The sequence below is a fragment of the Megascapheus bottae genome, chromosome 18 (assembly GCF_031878675.1).
Source record: "Megascapheus bottae isolate mThoBot1 chromosome 18, mThoBot2.hap1, whole genome shotgun sequence".
In the NCBI taxonomy this organism is placed as follows: Eukaryota; Metazoa; Chordata; class Mammalia; order Rodentia; family Geomyidae; genus Megascapheus; species Megascapheus bottae.
Genome location: NC_143526.1, coordinates 30304721 through 30325000, shown reverse-complemented (window position 1 = coordinate 30325000; position 20280 = coordinate 30304721). Strand labels below are relative to the sequence as shown.

Sequence of the window (20280 nt, the reverse complement as noted above, 5' to 3'; positions counted from 1 at the left end):
CGACCACTGGGGTGCCAGTAATGCCAGGACATACCATTAAAAAAAAACCTTTCTATAATGTTTTATTATATTTATTAATATGTATCTATGACATACAAACCCTCAGCTTAATTTTAATTATGTCCTAAAATCTATGTGCCAGTGATTGTATAGCGATTCCCTTTTTGAATACTTGTTTGTTAAGCCTGGACAGGAAGACAGGAATTTCTGTGTTAGTTCAGCTGATACTGGCTGTGAGGCTCAATGCAAATCAGTGCCTGTTTCTTCATTTGTAATTTAGTTCATAAACACACTTACTGTGGTATATACTGGCTCTGACATTGTTCAACGCAGGCCCAGGCTTTGGCATGTGCTGTAAGAGAGATCTTCCTATCTCTCCCTCTTTTCTGAATCCTTATCACCCCTCACCCAGGGCTCCTTCCCACCAGTCCCCTTCAGCAGTGTTCTTTCCAATGTGTTTCACCACACTGACTACTCATGCCATGGCAGAGATAAGAGGAGCTGCCTCTGGGCCTGCAAAAGCTGATGGTTGTGTTCCCTTGACAGGTTCAAGGTGAGAAGTCAAGACAGCAAGTAAGAGCACTCGAGGTCTCCTCTGGGTCTCCCACACCAAAAGATGCCTGGTTACCATGCCACCACAGGCAGAGAAGCACTGGTATTAGGTCTGAGTTAGAAAATCCTGAGATTAACCAGACTCAATCTCCATTCAAGTCATGAATTTTCAGACCACCCAATCCTGAGTGTAACATCTGGGGAAGAGCCGCAGGGGTGAGGAATGGGGCATAAGTTGCTTTCCATGGACAGGACCCCTGAAATCATCAGGGCCTGCCATCTAGTTTTGGAGATAGGAAAATGAGACCGTTCCTGCCCCTGACATCCAGTGAGCAATGACAGTGTCCCACTGTAAACTCAGATGGGGTTGAATCTTGAGGTTCAGGGAGAAACTGCTGCCTTCTCCATATTGAGTTTGCCGGTAGAACTGGTGATGAACATATGGAGATCTATTTGGCTAAAGGACAGGGTCCAAGGCAGCCCTCAGGCTATCCAGAGGACAAGAGTAAGCGGAGAGAGGAAGGGGCTCCTCACTTACCTGGTGACTCAGAAGATGTGTTCTTGCTTCTCAGTCACTGCCTGGCCTGGCACCTTATCCAGTGGTAGTATCATAGTTTCCAATGGGCAGAGGATCCTGTGGCACTGCCATGGGCACTAACAAGGAGGAAGGGAAGACCCTGGACAACACAGCAATCAACTCACCTGAACTGGGCCTAGAGGGTAGTGTCCCTAAGCAAGATCTGCAGTAAAGAGGTTTCTAGTAAAGCAGGCTCTGTTCTTTGAAGAGACCATCGATGTGTGTCATGTAGGTCTTCCATGTGTCCCCAGACACCTCCACACCCTGCTGGCCTGGACAGCACCAGCCTCCAAAGCAAATGACAGACTGATTAACCACAACAGCAAAGTATGAAAATTAATCGAGATATTTAATAGACAGTGCAAACCATAATTTCATCTGAATATAAATGTATGCACATGTTTCCAATGAGTTATCTATCAGTTATCACAAACAGCAACAAGGACCTTAGAGCTATGTTAGAAAACTGTATAGCTGGAATTTCATTCTAACAATCTCACTTGCTCTCTAAAGAACACATCCATTTCAAATTATTGTCACAAACTCCAAAAGACAGGGTAGGGAGCAGTTGAGGAGGGCGAGAGTGGAGGACATGGGAGCCAATACACAGATGGCAGAGAGAAACACAGCTCTGGAAGAAACCAAGACGCATTATTACAGCTAAGGACAAGGAAAAGCCTATGGCTTTTAAAAAACGACTTTTCTGCCAGTACCATACAAGTCTTACAAAGAGATGGGTGACAAGTCAGCTGACTTCAAGGTCAGAGGTTACATCTTTAGACTAGCTCTACTGCCAACAGTCAACCCTTTCCATTGAGGATTCAGCAGTGGAGTTAGCATAGTCCAGAAGCTCAATGTTGGATTTGCAAAGACAGTTTATTTTACAGAAATTCGACATTATAAACAGCAGGCACCTCCCACCCGGCCCGCCCGCCCCTCCCCCCACCCGCCCCGCTGGGCACAGACCATGCTATGCGAGTGAGTGGTGATGCTGCCTACTGCTTTGGAGTGAGAGAGTAGTGATGGAGGCTGCTTGCCCCTCGCAGCGTCCTGCCTGCCCTGAGCACGAGCACGCACACGCACACGCACACGCACACGCACATGCCTGCCCACCACGCAGGCCACCAGAGTCTGTCTGGGCCCAGCCTGTGCTGACCCGGTTACATGGATCCAGCCCAGTTCTCCAATTCCTTCATGTCGTCGTCTTCCTCTTCCTTCTTCTTGGCTGTGTGAAGACAGAAAAGACAACTGAGGAGGGGAAAGGAAGAGGACAGGGCTCAAGGTGTAGGCAGAGCCAACTTCAGGCTGTCAGTAGGCCACTCTCTGGGGCCTAAAAGCTGCTGCGCAAGACTCAAGAAAGCACACACATCTCGCAGCACCTCCTTCTGGCAGGTGCCCACAAATCAGGGTTCCCACTCGGCCTCCACCTCATAGCACACAAAGTTGGGGGGAAAGGAAAGAGACAAGCTCCACCTCTACCTCACGTGACCTGAATGGCCTCTACATGCCAGGCCGCTTGCTGGCAGCCAGTGCCCTCCACTACTCCAGACAGCTGACCAAGTCCAGGCCCGCAATACACCCTAGACAGGGAGCAGACTGGAACCCTGCCACTCACCACTCCCCGGGCTCCCTCTCCACAACAAATCAACCGCTTGGATTTTCCTTTTCTAGAAATACTGCATGGGATACTTTTACCAGGAGAGAAAGAGAACAGGGAGAAGGGAATGATGGTTTTATGAAAACAGATTTCTAGGAGAGCCACAGCTGCTTCCTTCCCCAAGGCTGTTCTATGGCCTAGGGTTTACAGGTGTGCACAGAAGTTACCAGATGGGCCCAGTGCGATCCCAGACCCAAATCTTCATACCTTTTCACAATACTTAGAAGGCGTGCACGCACACACGCGCACACACGCGCACGCACACACACACACATGCGTGCACATAAATGCATGAACACATGCACACACACAGAGGGTCATTTGGCAATGACAGGTTTGCTTCTCAAAACTCAAGGCAGTTGGTTGCTATGGGTACCTAGTGGGGAGAGGCGAGGGGTGTTGCTGAGCCTCCCTGTGTGCAGGGCAGCCCTCCAGAATCATTGTCCATGTCAACAGTGCTGAGGTTATGGAACTCTGTTCTAGCCAGGTGAAGAGAGTGTGAGGAAGTACTTACCAGGCTTGGATGGTAGGGCTATAGAGGGAACATTTGGTAGTGGGACTGTTTCGGGTCCACTGATATCCAGCAAATTCTTGTCTAGTTCCTCCTGTTCTAGTTCTTCTAATTCTGCCATGAGCTCATCCTGTAAAAGGAAATGGTGGGTGAGAAGTCTACCCTGGAAATCCTGGCCCCTCTGACCTGATGCTCAGCGAACTCCATTTTGGAGGTCAAAAAGGAATTCCAGGTTCCATATATATATATATATATATATATATATATATATATATATATATATATAATTTTTTTTTTGTCATGGGGCTTGGACTCTGAGTCTGGGCACTATCCCTGAGCTCTTCAGCTCAAGGCTATTGCCCTACCCCTTGAGCCATAGTGCCACTTCCAGTTTTCTTGTGGTTAATTGGAGGTAAGAGTCTCACAGACTTAGTGCCCAGGCTTCCATCCTCAGATCTCAGCCCCCTGAGTAGCTGGAATTAAGGCATGAGCTACCATGCCCAGCTATGGTTCCATATTCCCATATTCTTTGAAACACATTTACCAATGAACACCACATGCCATACATTCCATGGGTAGGTACCAGCGTGTATGTGTGTGTGTGTCTAAGGGTCCTGTGATAAACAGAACACACTGGAAGAAGGAGGCAGCCTTTCAGTCCTATTTCTTTATTTCAGTGCTGGATAGCTGAGGGAATGCTCAGGAATTCTCCAGGAACTGAAGTTAATGTGTTCAGCCCATCTAACTTGTCTGAAACCATGAGAAGCATGGAGCTGGGAGCTGAGAGTAAGAGTGCGAGCTAATTTTGCAGCTGCCTAATGGGAGCCAAAGCACAGAATGCAATTCAGTGGAGTGGAGCTGGCCTTGAGGGGCTCATATCTAATGCTTGTTAACAAACACCTTCACCAGGGGCTGCTCTTGTGTTTCAAAAACCCAAGGGGCTCAATGTCCTCAAATCACTACAGTGGCAACTGGTAGTGACCAAGGTCTGGAAGATCCCTCAGAGCTGAGCTGTAAGTGCTCCTTCCTTGCCTTCTCCTTTACCTCATACAGAGCTTTTGAAAATCATGCAAATGTCTCCAAGGCATGGCCACCTCTGCTGCCCCAGTTCTGGGCCCAGGGCCACTGTTTACTTGACCTGCCCCACTGTCACAGCAGCCCTCAAAATCTAGAGTTCAGCCAGGTGCCAGTGGCTCATGTCTGTAATCCAAGCTACTCAGGAGGCTGAGATCTGAGTTTCAAAGCCAGCCCTGACATGAAAGTCCACGAGACTCTTATCTCCAATTAACCACCAGAAAAACAGAAGTGGTGCTGTGGCTCAAAGGGACAGAGTGCTAGCCTTGAGCTGAAGAGCTCAGGGACAGCGCCAAGGCCCAGAGTCAAGCCCTACAACTGACCAAGGAGAAAAAAAAAATCAAGAACTCAGGGAAGTGAAATGAACACCGGGCCCTGTCTACATCCAAGTCTGGAAGGATAAAAATTGACAGCAATGTCTCCACCTGAGACCCTTCAGTCACATATCAAGGAACAACCTGGATGTCATTGGTGAGGCCTATGTCATCAGTATGAAGCCACTCACCTCATCAAACTCCTCGCCAAAGCCTACAGGTTTGGAAATAGCTGTGGAAATCTCTTCTGCAAGTTCTTGCTGGTCAGCAATGTCCTGCATTAACTCATCGACTTTATCAATGTCCCTTGAAATGAAACAAACAGACAGTCATATCCCCTGATTGCTCTGTGTAACAGGGTCTTTGAGGCGGCAGCAGCCTTACTCCACACATCAGCTTTCTAGCCCCACCCCTACTGTTAGTATTTCCCCCTGTGATGGGATCAACTGTCATTACTGCTTCATCTTCCCCTTAATAAAGGACCACAGAACCAAGCAGATGGAAGTGTCCTTCAGATATTACCCAGTTTAACACCCTGAGGAAATAAGACTTAGCAAAGTGAGGCACCTGGTCAAAGTCCCACAGGAAAACAGGTAAATGTCAGATGAGACTAGGATTTGTACTGTCCAAATGTAATTCTGTATAGGGATGTAAAAATCACAAAACACAGGAAAGTCACCTGAAATGGTCTTCCCTTCTACTCAATCCACTGTGGCCTCTAGGAGGCCCCAAAGGAAAGGCAAATAGGCAAAGTTTTTAATATAGTGCCAATCATACAAATGTACAATGGCTCACCATAATCTACACACATACGCTACAAGCCATGCATGGGATTTACTGTGTTCTGTGCTAGGGGTCTGGGAGGAGACAGTAATGAAGCAAATGTGGCCCTTGCCCAAGCAGCTCAGCTCAATGAACATCCACCCTTACACAAAACCTCCTTGTATGAACCTCAATTTTCTACAGTAGGAAGCAACTAAGTTTTTCTGTAATTATTTTAGAACTTGAGGTATATAGTCTCTGTAATAAATATGCATCCCTGCTTCGTAGAACAAAAGTAGCTACAGACAACAGTAAATCAAGGGCAGGAGCATGGCCTAGTGGTAGAGTGCCTGCTTGGTACACATGAAGCCCTGGGTTCAATTCCTTAGTACCACATACACAGAAAAAGCCAGAAGTGATGCTGTGATACAAGTGGTAGAGTGCTAGCCTTGAGAAAGCCCAAGGACAGTGCCCAGGCCCTAAGTTCAAGCCCAGGATTGACAAAAAAAAAATTAAATAAAAAAAACAAGGCCAGGAGTTTGGCCTAGTGGTAGAGTACTTGCCTAGCGTGCATAAAGACCCAGGTTCGATTCCTTGGTACCACATACATACTAAAAAGCTGGAAGTGGTGCTGAGGCTCAAGTGGTAGGGCTCTAGCCTTGAGAAAGTCCAAGGACAGTGCTCAGGACCTGAGCTCAAGCCCAGGACTGGCAAAAAAACAAACCAAAACAAGACAAAAAACAAAAAACAAACAAAAACTTGCTGGATACTGGTGGCTCATACCTGTAATCCTAGCTATTTAGGAAGCTGAGATCTGATGTGGTTGCAGTTCAAAAGCCAGACTGTGAGCCTTTTATCTTTAACCACCAGAAAACCAGAGTGGCATTGTTGTTCAAGGTGACAGAGCACTAAGCCTTGAGCAAAAAAGGCCAGAGAAGCTCCACAGCCCTAGGATGCAGGGCCCTGGCAGCATGGGGAAAGTAGAGATGACCAGTTATATAAACCTAGCTCTAGACTTGCTCACAGTAAGCCAGGGAGATAAGTCCTCTTCTCTGAGACACAGACCTCTGCTACCAGAGGCTTGAGTGAAAGTATCTTGTACTGACTTCTCTGCTATGCCCATCACAATAACCTGGAATCAGGCAAAAAGTCTATTTTCATTCCTGAAATCTGCTTGTAAACAAAGGCAGTAGGTACATATCCAGTTTGGGTAGAGTTCCAAGGAGAAGGCAAATAGGCCATGCTGAGCATGCCGTGCCCTCCTGGGCCAGCAGTGACACGTACATGTTGTCGTGGGCAGCCTTCATGGCCTTGGCGGCGTAGCCCATGTTCTTGAGCACCTCAGTGTTAGTGTTGGCATTTTCCAGGGCCTCACGCTGGAACTCGATGGTTGACAGGGTACCGTCAATCTGTGCGAGCTGCTTCTCATACCTCTTCTTGCGCTTCAGCGCCTGGAGGGCAGCTGTAGGGAGACAAAAAGAGTTTCAGGAAGCCCAGTTACAGGGTGATGTCCTAGGGGTCACTGAGCTTCTCCTTCTGCCTGCTGTGCCCAAGTTGCTTCCACTACCATAGAGGATTAATGAGCTACACAATAGCGCACTTGATTTTCTTTTCTTTTCTCTCTCTCCACCCCCCCTTCCTCTCTTTCTTTGCCAGTCTTGGGGCTTGAACTCAGGGCCTGGGCACACTACCACTTGAGCCACAGCACCACTTCTGGCCTTTTATGTTTATGTGGTACTGAGGAATCGAACCCAGGGCCTCAGGCATCCTAGGCAAACACTTTACTACTTAGCCACATTCCAGCCCACATTTGATTTTCTAATATCATACAAAATTTGCATGCTTCAAATATAGCCAAGGAAGCAAGCACACAATTTATCTCTGATAATCAGTGTCCCACCTCCTCAAATTAAAACATGAGTCACCCAGAGAAAGAATGTACTGAGATACAATTGTATCTCACAGACCTAGGCAAGCTGCTTAAAACTCCCAGACAGGTTCATTATAAGGAAGGAATGAGCCAAGTATATAGAGCAAAGTAGACACCCAAAGCACACAGAAGTTGAGTACTACAGTGCATCCTTAAAGTGCATTTATTGTAGGATAAACAGAAGCAGTTGCCCAGGTCATTTGCTGGTAAGTGTGCAGGGAGAAGCTAAGCCACTGGTTGGTGTAGCTTGCATCTCTCCTTTTCTCCCCCACCAGAGGCTCAGAATGACAGCACGTGACTCTTAGATAGAAGACTGAGATGACAGACTGGACCTGCTCTTTAGTATCCCGAGTGTAATCTTCTTATGAAATGGATTTTATATAGTCAAGAACATGCTGACTTTTTAGTTATCATTTCCTATTGCAGTAATACTGCTTCTTTTTCTCTAATTCATCTTTAATTGACAGCCACTCCTTGTATGCCAATCTAACATTTCTCTGATATCCATCTCTATCTCTAAATTCCATAGGCATGAAATTATCTGGAGCTCCGAGTGAGAGACTCACACCTATAATCCTACCTACTCAGAAGGCTTGAAACTCTTATCTCCAATTAGCTAGCAAAAAGCCAGAACTGGAGTTGTGGCTCAAGTGGTAGAGTGCTTTGAGTGAAAAAGCCAAGTGAAGGTACAGGCCCTGAATTTAAAAGCCTAAGGGAGGGGGCTAGGAGTTTGGCCTAGTGGTACTGTGTTTGCCTAGTGTGCACGAAGACCTGGGTTTGACAATGGTACCACAAACAGAGAAAAAGCTGGAAGTGGTGCCGAGGCTCTTGTGGTACAGTGCTAACCTTGAGGAAAGCCCAAGGAAACCTTGAGGAAACCTTGAGGAAAGACAGTGCTCAGGCCCTGAGTTCAAGCCCCAGGACACAGAAAAAAAAAGCCTCAGGAAGGGGGAAGGAGATGGGGAGGGAGAGGAGGAGGAGAGGGAAGAGGAGGTGGGAGAGGAGAAAAGGGCGAAGGAAGAGAAGAAGAAGAGGGAGGAAGAAGAGGAGGAGGCAGCACACAACAAAAAAGAAAACAAAGTTATCTGGAAGCAAATATCCAGATATGCGTGGGAGGTAGCAAGACATCCATAAATGAAATAATTACATTATTCATCTTTCCAGATATAACATACAGTACAAATAAAAGTGCTTTAATATATATTAAGTTCAATTCCCAATTCCCCCTCCCCTTTGGTGCCAGTCCTAAGATTTGAATGTTAACGGACAGCCTAGATTTTTTTTTTTGCCAGTCCTGGGCCTTGAACTCACGGCCTAGGCACTGTCCTTGGACCTTCTCAAGGTTAGAACTCTATCACTTGAGCCACAGCACCATTTCTAGCTTTTTTCTATGTATGTGGTACTGAGGAATAGAACCCGGGTCTTCATGCATGCTAGGCAAGCACTCTACCACTAGGCTAAACTCTCAGTCCCTGTCTATTAACATTTTTGCTCAAGGCTAGTGCTCTATCATATGAGCCACATCCCACTTCTGGCTTTTTTTGGTGGTTAACTGACTTGTCTGCAAGAGCTGGCTTTGAAGTGTGATATTCAGATCTCAGCCTCCTGCATAGCTAGAATTTCAGGCATGAGTCACTAGCACCCAACTTCAACCATGCTTGACAACTGATTTGTTTCTACATGTAGCCAAAGTCCAAAGGGCCAAACCCCAATGTTTACATAAATGCATAATGGTTCATAATGTCTTCCTTAACTTTTCCAAATTCCTTATGTTTGGATTATAAAAATAGATGGGTTAATGAGCAGCTAATCCAAATATCCAAAGAAGCACCTGAAATAAATACCTTTCCTGTTATAGAAGTCCCAGTGTCATTTGTAAACACAACAGCTTTAATAATGGAACTCTAACCCGTTAGTCTGGTAGAAGTTTAAGAGGTTGCTTTTGGATGGGAAAAAAACAGTCTTTGGAATCTCCATATTTAATTATGCCTTTGCTGGTTCCAAGAGAGTAATTACAGCAGCAATTACAGAATCTAATAACCAGCTTTATTGGCTCTGAAAGCTGAAGCAAAAACAACACCAACCATGTTGAAATAAACATTTCTTTCCAGACAGTTGCTTCATTAGACTCTCCCACAGCTACTGGGAAAAAAGCTACAGATGAGCTGCCCGAAGAAGCAGAGACCAGAGGGAAGACACTCATGCAGGGCAAGGCATCTATTAGTGAGAACAGAAACCATCTTCACAGAACACGCCACTTTAATACAACACATAGGTCATGCTTTGTCCTAGACAGAGGTCAACTGGACTTTTCTTTGAGGAGGTGCAGGGAAGGAAGGCAAGTCTGTCTGCTCTTCTGCAGAAGGCTCAGATCTGAGAGGGAAGCAACACCCCCTTCCTTCCCACTCTTAGCTTGAATGACACAGTGAGCACAGACACATTCCATTGGACACTTTGACACAAGCACAACCGTGGGCCTCCTGCCAAAGTGAGAATCTGAAGAGCCCTCAGCAGAGCCTGGTGTCCACAGCAGGGCTACTGGCAGGGAGACTGGGGATCCCCGCTTCACCTCCCACTATGGCTTGGATGCACCTGACTCATCATGCCCACGAATCAACCTCAGATGTTTAGGAAGACCCTAGCCAGGAGAACCACATCTGACTCTCAAGACACCAACCACTTTGCTGATCATCTGTCCTCTGCCCTGTGTATGCAAACAAGAGGCCCACAGCCAACACTCACAAAGTTTACCAGTGTCAAAGACACTCTTGGGGCTGAGAGTTTGGCCTAGTGGTAGAGTGCTTGCTTGCATGCATAAAGACCCGGGTTCAATTCCTTGGTACCACATATATAGAAAAAGCCAGAAGTGGTGCTGAGGCTCAAGTGGTAGAGCTCTAGCCTTGAGAAAGTCCAAGGATAGTCCTCAGGCCCTGAGCTCAAGCCCAGGACTGGCAAAAAAAAAAAAAAAAGAAAGAAAGGAAGAAAGAAAAGAAATGCATTCTTGCACCATGTAGCATTAGTGGTCCCAATAAACTTAATCAGTCAAAAGTTAAAGATAGGTGCTGCTGGCTCAAGCCTATACTCCTAGCTACTCAGGAGGCTAAGATCTGAGGATCGCGGTTCAAGGCCAGCCCAGCCTTGGCAGAAAAGTCCACGAGACTCTCATCTCCAACAAACTACTCAAAGAAAGCCAGAAGTGACGCTATGGCTCAAGTGGTAGAATGTTAGCCTTGAGCAAAATCTTAGGGACAGTGCCCAGAAGCTAATTTCAAGCCCCAGGACTGGACGAAAAAATGAAGTCAAAATCAGGAGAGGAACAGAAAGGCACAATGCCTATTTGCATCTGATCATGCAAAATAATATTTACTTAAATTAACTCCAGGAACTGAAAACAAGAGGTTTTGTTTTTGCTATTTTTGTTTTCTTTTTTGTTCTATTTGTTCATTTATATGTCTTTGAGAGTGTAAGAGGAGACACAGAAATGGAAGGACCAAGGGTGAACAAATGTAGCAGTGGTACTTACTGGATACTATGTGGAAAATGAGGTCTACAACTTGTGGGTGAGGATGGGAAGGAAAAACTAGGAGAGCACAAGGGAAGGGGTAACACTGTCCAAAAAGAACATGCACCAAGACCTGGGTTCAATTCATCAGTACCACATAATAATAATAATAATAATAATAATAATAATAATATTAAAATAAAAAAGCCAGTAGTAGCTAGGTCTGGTGCCTCATGCCTATAATCCTAGCTACTCAGGAGGCTGATATCTGAGAGTCCCGGTTCAAAGCCAGCCCAGGCACTAAAGACCATGAGACTCTTATCTCCAGTTAACCACTAGAAAACCAGAAGTAATGCTGTGGCTCAAGGGCTAGGGTAGTAGCCTTGAACTGAAGAGCTCAGGTCTCCAGTTCAGTGCTCTTCCCAGCAGCTGGACTGAGTTCCCTTTAAGGTTGCTAGAAATACATCATAGCTACCTCTGCTGTAGGAAAAACTGTTTACCTAAGGCTCTCACCTATTTCCCAATTCTGCCCTTTCCTAAACTTCCTTAATAGCTTAGGCTGCACATAAACTGGAAAGCAATGTGGCTTTCTCTCCTAAGCCCCAGTTAGAAGAAAAAGAAAGAAGATTAGAAAGAGGTGTTTGTGGGCCTGGGTCAAGGCTTTTTTTCCAAATGGGTGCTGCTGATCCTCCCTTGAAGTTTCAGAAGGTGAGGATAGGGTGGGGCTGCCATCTCTCTCCCCTGTATGAAGGTTTCAGGAACAATACCGGCTCTCACAACTCAAACTCCAAACTTTGCTTCCCACACTGAGATGGTTCTGTGTATCAGGCTCACCTGAAGAACAGAAGGCCTTATTCATGGAATGCTGTCCCTGACACTGCTGTTTTCATTCCCACACAGCCAGGAGCTGGAGCCGGAAGCACAGACACCTTTCTCAAGAGAATTCTCCTCCTCTGATGTCTCTCTGTCCCCTAATTTGCTCTCCACAGACGGGAGCTAATGCACTCATTTAGAGAAGGCAAAATAAGTACTTGTTTATGTACAGAAAACTGGAGTCTAAAACCTTGCTGGCTTTATCAACAAATACACAGGGAGTACAGTACTCACCGCAAAATAAAATCCTAGAAAGGAAGAAAGAAGACCCTTATATGTTTCAGAGGGACAAGGATAAAAGAAAGCAGTCCCACAATTAACCACCTAATCGGTCCCAGAAGCACATACAACACATGCTCTGTATAAAGCCTCATCTGATGAATACCCGCGTAGCCAAGCAAGGTTGGAAAATGCTGGCTCACCTCATGTTACCAAGATGATCTAGGGTATCCAGCTGTCCAGCTTCAACTTACAGCTCCACAATCAAGCCACCCTATGCCAGTTACTTCTTTACCTCACTAGTGCCCGTGGTAATAACCCCATGCCATCGGGGTTCTGTGTGGACTGGAATGAGGTATGTGTCTGTCATGGCTGGGCATGGGGGTGCACATCTGTAACTCCCAGCTACCGGGAGGTGGATGCAGAGTTGGTTAGGCATTTAAGATCACCCTAGACAAGAACCTGTCCTAGAAACTAACAAAAGCTAGGGACATAGCTCAAGGGGTAGAATGCCTGCATGCCTGGCATGTAGCAAGCCCCCAAGTCAATCCCCAGTACTAGAATATAAAAAACAAATATATAAATACGTCTACCGCTGGTATCTGTAACCTTACAATTGACTTGTTTTCCCCAGGGCCTTGGCTGAAGTCTGCCAGCACTGGGACACAGAGAAAGGTGTCAAGAAACTGGGTCAGAATCTCAGTCCCAAAGCTGGGTGTGTGTCAAGAAAGTTACTTTGCCTCTCTTTAATGTGGTTCAGCAAGTGCAAATGGGAGTAACAGCAGTAGCCCTTGACAAGATGAGAAAAATAACCTGTGAAAAATACAGTGAATGTGGTGCTATCTCCATCCGGCCTCTCATGTCCAGCATGATCTAGCTCTCTGAGGATCTCCACGTTCTTGTCCCTGTCTTGTCTTGTCCTCTCCCCTAGCCCAGTGTGTCTCCCCAAGCAAGCGGGAGTGGCAGGCAAGCAGTACGGGGTGGGGGGGGGGGAGGAGCTGCTGGAAAGATGTTCCAAGATCCCCCAGTGCTTTCTGGAAACTGCGAACAGAACCTAGTTTATGATAAAGTTCAACTTACAAATTAGGTACAGCAAAAGACTGAGAATAATAATGCATAACAATTATAACATAGAAAAGTTATTTAAAATTTATAAACTTCTTTCTGGAATTTTCCACAAACCATTTTCATGCAGGCCACAGATGACCCACAGGTAATTAACAGTACGAAAGTGAGACTTCAGATAAAGGGAGCCTCTTGTATACGACAACAGCTAACACGGACGAAGGCCTTTGGGGTACCAGTAACCGCGACTGACACTTTACTTGCTCTATCTCAAGGCCGCCAGGTAGATACTATTATCATTCTACTTGACAGATTAGGATCTTAGAAGAGTTTATCACCTGCTTAACTCATACAGTTAGATAATTACAGGCCAGGGATCAAAGCCTGTCTGCAAACTGAACATATTTTCTCCAAGGACAAACATCATCCTGCTTAAGCAAACAGATGGCCTGCTTCTGCCTAAGCTGGGGCCCCTGACGGCCTCTGCTGCCATCCCCTACACCCCGGTTTCTACAAGCCAGCAGTATAGCTCCAAGGGCACCCAGACATTGCTCAATCTGTCTAGAAACTCTGACATTTCATAAGGCCAAGTGGCAAAAGCTTCTGATTGGACAAAAGTGTTCTTCCCAGTGGACTTACATTTGATACAACCTAACCATGTGACCATCCTGCAGCTAGGCTGATGACTACAAAGCTGAGGAGGCTGCAATGAGGTTCATCCCCCTTCCCTGAGCCTACCTTGTGTCTCCCCTACACCAGAAGCCCTGCAAGGGCAGAGCCACCTCTTGCCGCAAATAGCACTGAACACAGCACAGTGGAAAGGCAGGTACACCAGAATACCCAGTCGTGTCTACTCCTGTTAGTGCTCTCCAGCTTCTCATCCCAAAAGGGACTCCAGAGCTTTGCCCAAGACCTAAAATGACCTTTCTTTTGTATTCTAAAAGAGCTGAAGTCCTTAGTAAGAACTTGGTAAGGTTTCTGAAATTTCTGCCACATACCCTCATTTTCTTTCTGTGTCAACCCCCTTGTAGGACATGGGGGCTTTTATCAGGTACAGTAAGCTCAGGACCTGCTCTGTGACTACACCAGGAGGTAGTGACAGATGGAGAATCAACAGTGGGCTGTTTCGACTTCCCAGGGGGAGAAGTCCAGCTCACAGAAAGAAAAGATGGTGAAGGGAAGTCAGACTCAACAAAGGGAACCATACATAGGCCAAGGTAGCTGACACCTCCTGCTCCCAAAAGAGCTGCTAATAGCTTCCTGTGGCAGTGCTACAGCAGGGTTCCAAGTGGGCAGGAAGCAGGATGCCAAGGTGGGGTCTTTGTGGCTGTTTTTAGGCATGCCAGGCAAGCTCCCCCACAGCCACGTCCCCAGCCCTGACAGGCAGTTCACTTCCCCAGCGGGCAGCTAGGAAGCAGCTCATAGTGACAAGGATAACTCCGAGCCCATGGGGAACTAGGATCCTGGGAAGAAAGTGACATGTTCCTGGTTATGGAGGGCCACAATTAGAGAGCCTGTGTTCTGGAGTCCAAGGCCGAGGTCCACTCCTGTGTACCAGCTGGCTGCAGAATTCCATCTAAACAGCTTTCAGAAAACAGTGTCTCTACAGCTCACAGATAAGTTGTAATATGTATACTGGAATAGTTCATATTTCACACACAAGTCCAGATTTCAGGATTCTCCTCTAAATGCAGCACATCTGGCTACAATCACTGGAGGGAGAAATCATTTTTCCAGATCTTTCTGTGGGCTTCAAAATTCACATTTATATTCTCTCTCCTCTCTCCCCTTTCTCCCCTCCTCTCTCTCCCCTGCTCTGAGCCTGGGCTCTGCTCTGTTCCTGAACTTCCTTTGTTCAAGACTAGCATTCTACCACTTGAGTCACAGCACCACAGCTTTTTCTGAGTAGTTTATTGGAGATAAGACTGGTTGGCTTTGAACTGTGACCCACAGATCTCAGCCTCCTAAATAGTTAGGATTACAGATGTGAGTCACCAACACCTGACTGAATTGATATTTTCTAAATCCATACAATGGAAAATTGAGCTAAAGGTCTTCTGCCAAGTGGGTTAAATTTAAGTTATTCATCATTAAACTACATAGGCACAGGATTCAAAGGTCACCAAAGTGCTGTCATTTCTGTATGTCTATATGTGCTTATGTTTGTATCTGCAGAAACTATCCTGGGCATTGTAACTTCTTATCTCTAGAAAGGTACAAAGTGGCTAGAACAGAAGTACTTTTCAAATTACATACCTGCTGAGAGCTCATGGCTCATGACTATAACTCTTGCTACTCAAGAGACTACCATCTGAGGGTCATGGTTCATAGCCAGCCCAGGCAGAAAAGTCCATGACAGTCTTGTCTCCAATGAACCCCAAAAAGCCAAAAGTAGAGCTGTAGCTCAAGTGGTAGAGCACTAGCCTGGAGCAAGAAAACCTCAGGGATAGCACTTAAGTCCTGAGTTCAAGCTCTAGGACTGGCACAAAACCAAAACCAAATTATGTATCATTTATAAGAATATCTAAAAAAAAGTAAAAGCCATTCCAGGCCCAGAGTTCAAGCCCCATGACTGATACACAAATAGACAAGGCAAGAGCCATCCTGGTGCCAAATTTTGCCCCTATTCAGACAAAGGCAGCTATGCTAACACAATAACCAGTCAGATGCCGATGGCTCACACTTGTAGTCCTAGCTAATTAGGAGCCTGAGATCTGAGGATCTATCTGCCAGCCTGGGCAGAAAAGTGTGTGAGATTCTTGTTTTGTTTGGGTTTTTTTTTGTGGGTCAAGAGGCTTGAATTCAGCATGGGTGTTGTTCCTGAGCTCTTCAGCTCAAGGCTACTGCCCTATCCTTGAGCCAAGCCCCACTTCCATTTTCTAGAGGTTAACTGGAGGTAAGAGTCTCAGGCCCTTTTGTGCCGGGCTGGCTTTGAGCCTTGATCCTCAGATCTCAGCCTCCTGAGTAGCTAGGATTATAGGTGTGAGCCACCATACCCAGCTTAAGTTTGTGAGATTCTTATCTGCAATTAACTACCAGAAAACTGGAAGTGGAGCTATGGCTCAAAGTGTTAAGAGTGCTAGTCTTGAGCAAAAAAGCTCAGGGATAGCATATAGGCCCTGAGTTTAAGCACTAGGACCAACCAAAAAAATAAATAAAATCATAACCATAAACAAAACTGTTTAAACAATGGTATTAGAGGTGTGGGCTGAAGCTACCCAGCAAGAGGAAAGGCAATGACGGGTCCCCTTCCACCACCTGCCAGGACCCAGGCCGGATGCTGTTAGCTAGGTGACCAGCCTCTTGGCTGGAATAAGAGAAACTGCTTGCCCTTGGTTTCCGTTCCCAGGCTGGGATGCACTGTTTCTTTTCCTACTGGCTTTTCTTCGTCTGCTTCCAGCTGAATCCATGCCAACAAGGGCCCCCTTCTGCCTGAGCAAGCATGAGAGTGCCCTGGCAACTGAGATGACCATGGGGGCTGGGGAAGTTTGTGCAGAAGCTGGGAAAGAGAGGAATGTCAGCAGAAATTTACTTCCAGCATGCACACTTGTCTGAAATGCAGAACAAGAGGAAGACCACATCACCTGCTCTCCTTTCAGAAACAGACATGAAGGAGGGGGCTTCAGAGAGACATCCTGCCTGGCCAAAAAGAAGCACCAGATAAAGGACAAGACATAGGAAACAGATTATTTAGTGTGGTTGCTCAAGCCTGTAACTGAAGATGGTCGTGATAGCTCACACCTGAAATCCTAGCTACTCAGGAGGTTGAGATCTGAGGATCAAGGTTCAAAGTCAGCCTGGCACAAAAAGGTCTGAGACTCTTACCTCTAGTTAACCTCTAGGAAATGGGAAGTGGGGCTTGACTCAAGAATAGGACAGTAGCCTTGAACTGAAGAGCTCAGGGACAATGCCCAGGCCGAGTTCAAGCCCCATGACCCACCCACACACAAAAAAAAGACTGTAACTGAGCTACTTAGGAGGCAGAGATAAAGGGATGGTAGTTTGAGGCCAGCCTAAGAATAAAAGTTCATAAGAGGGCAGGGAGTGTGGCCTAGAGGTAGAGTGCTTGTCTAGCATACACGAAGCCCTGGGTTCTATTCCTTGGTACCACATACACAGAAAAAGCGGGAAGTGGAACTGTGGCTCAAGAGGCAGAGCACTAGCCTTGAGAAAGCTCAAGGACAGTGCCCAGGCCCTAAGTTCAAACACCAGGACTGGCAATAAATAAATAAATAAATAAATAAATAAATAAAAGAATTTCACAAGACTCCATCTCAATCAACTACTAGGTGCTGTGGCACATGCCTATTATGCCAACAACCCACTGAAGCACAAATAGGAAGAGCAAAGTCCAAGCTGGCCTGGGTATAAAGCAAGAAAACAACCACTGCATAAAGGAACTGGCAGGGTGGCTCAAGGGGTAGCAGCACCTGCACAGTAAGCACGCAAGGCTTTGAGTTAACAATTAAATTAAATTTAAAAATGGATCCAGAGCTTATAAATCATGAAACCCTATTGCTTATCTCCTGTTTACTCTCCATGAAACTGAACTAGCATATGTAATCTTGGAGAGCAGACACAGTGGTAAGTGCTCAGTAAACCTTGCTACAGCAAAGCCTAGTAGAGAGGTTGACCTAGGAGCTAGAACCCGGGTCTTCTGACTTCCTCACCAGGCCTGCTGGGGCTGGGAAAGACTATTCCAGCAGTATGCTCTCCTAAGAGAAAAGAGAAACACCATGGAGCAATTGTTTTCTTAAGGCCCAATTCCCTCAAGCCCAAGCCTCAGCCTACTGCGCCTCTCTGACCACAAGATGGCTTTCAAAGACATCAGAGCCACACAGAACTCTGACTGGACTGTAGCAGTTGGTCAGTCATGACCACGTGACCCTAACAGCCAGTCATAATCCCCCTCTGCGATTACTCCAACAGAGATAGGAGTGAAATGAGGATGGAGGAATTTACTCCCAGAAATCAAAACTATAAGCCAGGGCTGGAGGTGTGCTACCTATGGGCAAGCAGCTAGAAGTTTAAAATCCAAAACCAGGGGGCCGGGAGTTTGGCCTAGTGGTAGAGTGCTTGCCTAGCATGCACGAAGACCCGGGTTCGATTCCTCGGTGCCACATATATAGAAAAAAGCCAGAAGTGGTGCTGAGGCTCAACTGGTAGAGCTCTAGCCTTGAGAAAGTCCAAGGACAGTGCTCAGGACCTGAGCTCAAGCCCAGGACAGGCAAACAAACAAATAAATAAATAAATCCAATACCAGGGGGGAAAAAAAAAGAAAAAGAAACACCTCCATACACTACTGGCCTAAAGCCATGAGAAGCCTTAGAAAGAAGTCAGTAAAAGTGTAGTCATCTGGCAGAAAGGGACTGGGCCCCATCCTATCCTTTCCCACAGTCATGTGAGTTAATAAATGCCTTTCCACAGGGTTGGTGACATGAACTTGAAATCTGGCATTTAACAAGTGGTGGTGCTTGACTCAGGCTCAGTTTGTCTCACTGTTTGGCCCTTAACACTACTATATTTCCATTTCACAGTTGAAGACATAGGCTCCAAGAAATCAAAAAGCTAATCTCTTAGCATACATTAACTTCACACTAGCTGATCCTTTATTGGTTTACATTAGTTATGGGAGTTACATGTTAACAATGGATTCCAATTAAACTCATCCTCTATCATGGTCCATTTCCCTCTTCCCCATTTCCCAAAACTTCCAACAGGTTTCATTGTTTTGTTTTGGGGTTGCTGTTTTGTGCTAGTATTGAAGTTTGAATTCGGGGCCTTTAGATTTCACTTACTCTTTTTCACTTAGGCCAACGTTCTATCCCTTGAGCCATCACTTGTGTGGAATCTCCACTTTCAGCTTTTTGCTGGTTAATTGGAGATACAAATATCTCATATTTGCCTGTGTGGGTTGGCTCTGAACCTCCAAACTCAGACTTCCAAAGTAGCTAAAATTATAGGTATGAGCTACTGGTACCCAGCTTCCATTGTTCTATTTTTATTGATGTGAATAAACTATTTTGACCATATTCTTCTTCCTTGAATCCAACCTTCCAACCCCTCCACCCTCCACAAACACTTCTCTTTACATCCATCCCTCTGCAAATAAGTTATCTAAGACTAAAAACATGCCAGTACAACAATGAAAGCACATTCACAGAACTGTGTATTTACAAATGGTTAAAATGGCAATTTTAATGTGTTTGCTTTTTTTTTGGGGGGGGGGCAGGTCCTGGGACTTGAACTCAGGGCCTAGGTACTGTCCCTGAGCTTCTTTTGCTCAACGCTAGCACTCTACCATTGAATCACAGTGCAACTTCTAGTTTTTTCTGAATAGTTTATTTGAGATGTGTCTCATGGACTTTTCTCAGCTTCCTGAGTAGCTAGGCAGTGTAAGCTAGAAGCATCTGGCTATGTTTTGTATAGTTTACCACAAGTAAAGAACAAAAATAGGGTGGGGTATAGCTCAATGCTAGAACACTAACCTACACAAATCCCTAGGTTCAATCCCCAGCACATGAAACAAAAATAGCTTGGTTATGAGTGGGCTATCTGATCTTCCTTACTAGATTCTGTAGCTTAGAATCACATATGTGAAAATAATAAAACTAGAGGATAAGCCACAAACTGCAGAATTAGCAGAAAATGAAACAATGGGAGAAAATAATTTGTTTCCTTGAACAAGTCACAACTCATATCCATGTTAAATTATAATCAACTGAGTAGAAAAGAATGCAAAGAAAGAAATGTTAGGATCCATGTTCCAGTGGCTTCCATCTATAATCCTCCCTACTCAGAAGGCTGATATTGGAGGATCATGGTTTGAAGCCAGCCTCTGTGAGAAAAGTCTGTGAGATTCAATCACACATACAAAAAAACCTGGAAGTAGAGTGGTGAAGTGGCTAGAGTGATAGCCTTGAGCACAAAGTTCAGAGATAGGGGGCCAGGAGTTTGGCCTAGTGGTAGAGTGCTTGCCTAGCATGCACCAAGATGCAGGTTCGATTCCTAGGTACCACGTACATAGAAAAAAGCCAAAAGTGGTGCTGTGGCTCAAGTGGTAGAGCACTAGCCTTGAGAAAAAAAAACCAAGGACAGTGCTCAGGCCTTGAGCCTAAGCCCAGGACTGGCAAAAAAAAACCCCAAAGTTCAGAGATAGCACCCAGGCACACACACATACACACACACACAAAAGCTAAAGGAATGTGCACATGTGCGTACACACACACATACACACACACACA

At 45.8% G+C, this 20280-nt stretch overlaps 1 protein-coding gene across 1 annotated transcript in view; it reads right to left on the bottom strand.

The window, feature by feature from the left end:
• Positions 1–2074: 2074 nt before the first annotated feature.
• The window catches only part of Chmp4b (charged multivesicular body protein 4B), a 34541-nt gene continuing 16335 nt past the window's right edge, over positions 2075–20280 (bottom strand). The window contains exons 2-5 of the mRNA XM_090352189.1: positions 6732–6909; positions 4877–4991; positions 3301–3427; positions 2075–2354 (exon numbers count right to left, since the gene is read on the bottom strand). Of these exons, the coding sequence (XP_090208315.1) occupies positions 2290–2354; positions 3301–3427; positions 4877–4991; positions 6732–6909 (485 nt within the window). The 3' untranslated portion in view covers positions 2075–2289. The remainder of the gene's footprint in view (positions 2355–3300; positions 3428–4876; positions 4992–6731; positions 6910–20280) is intronic.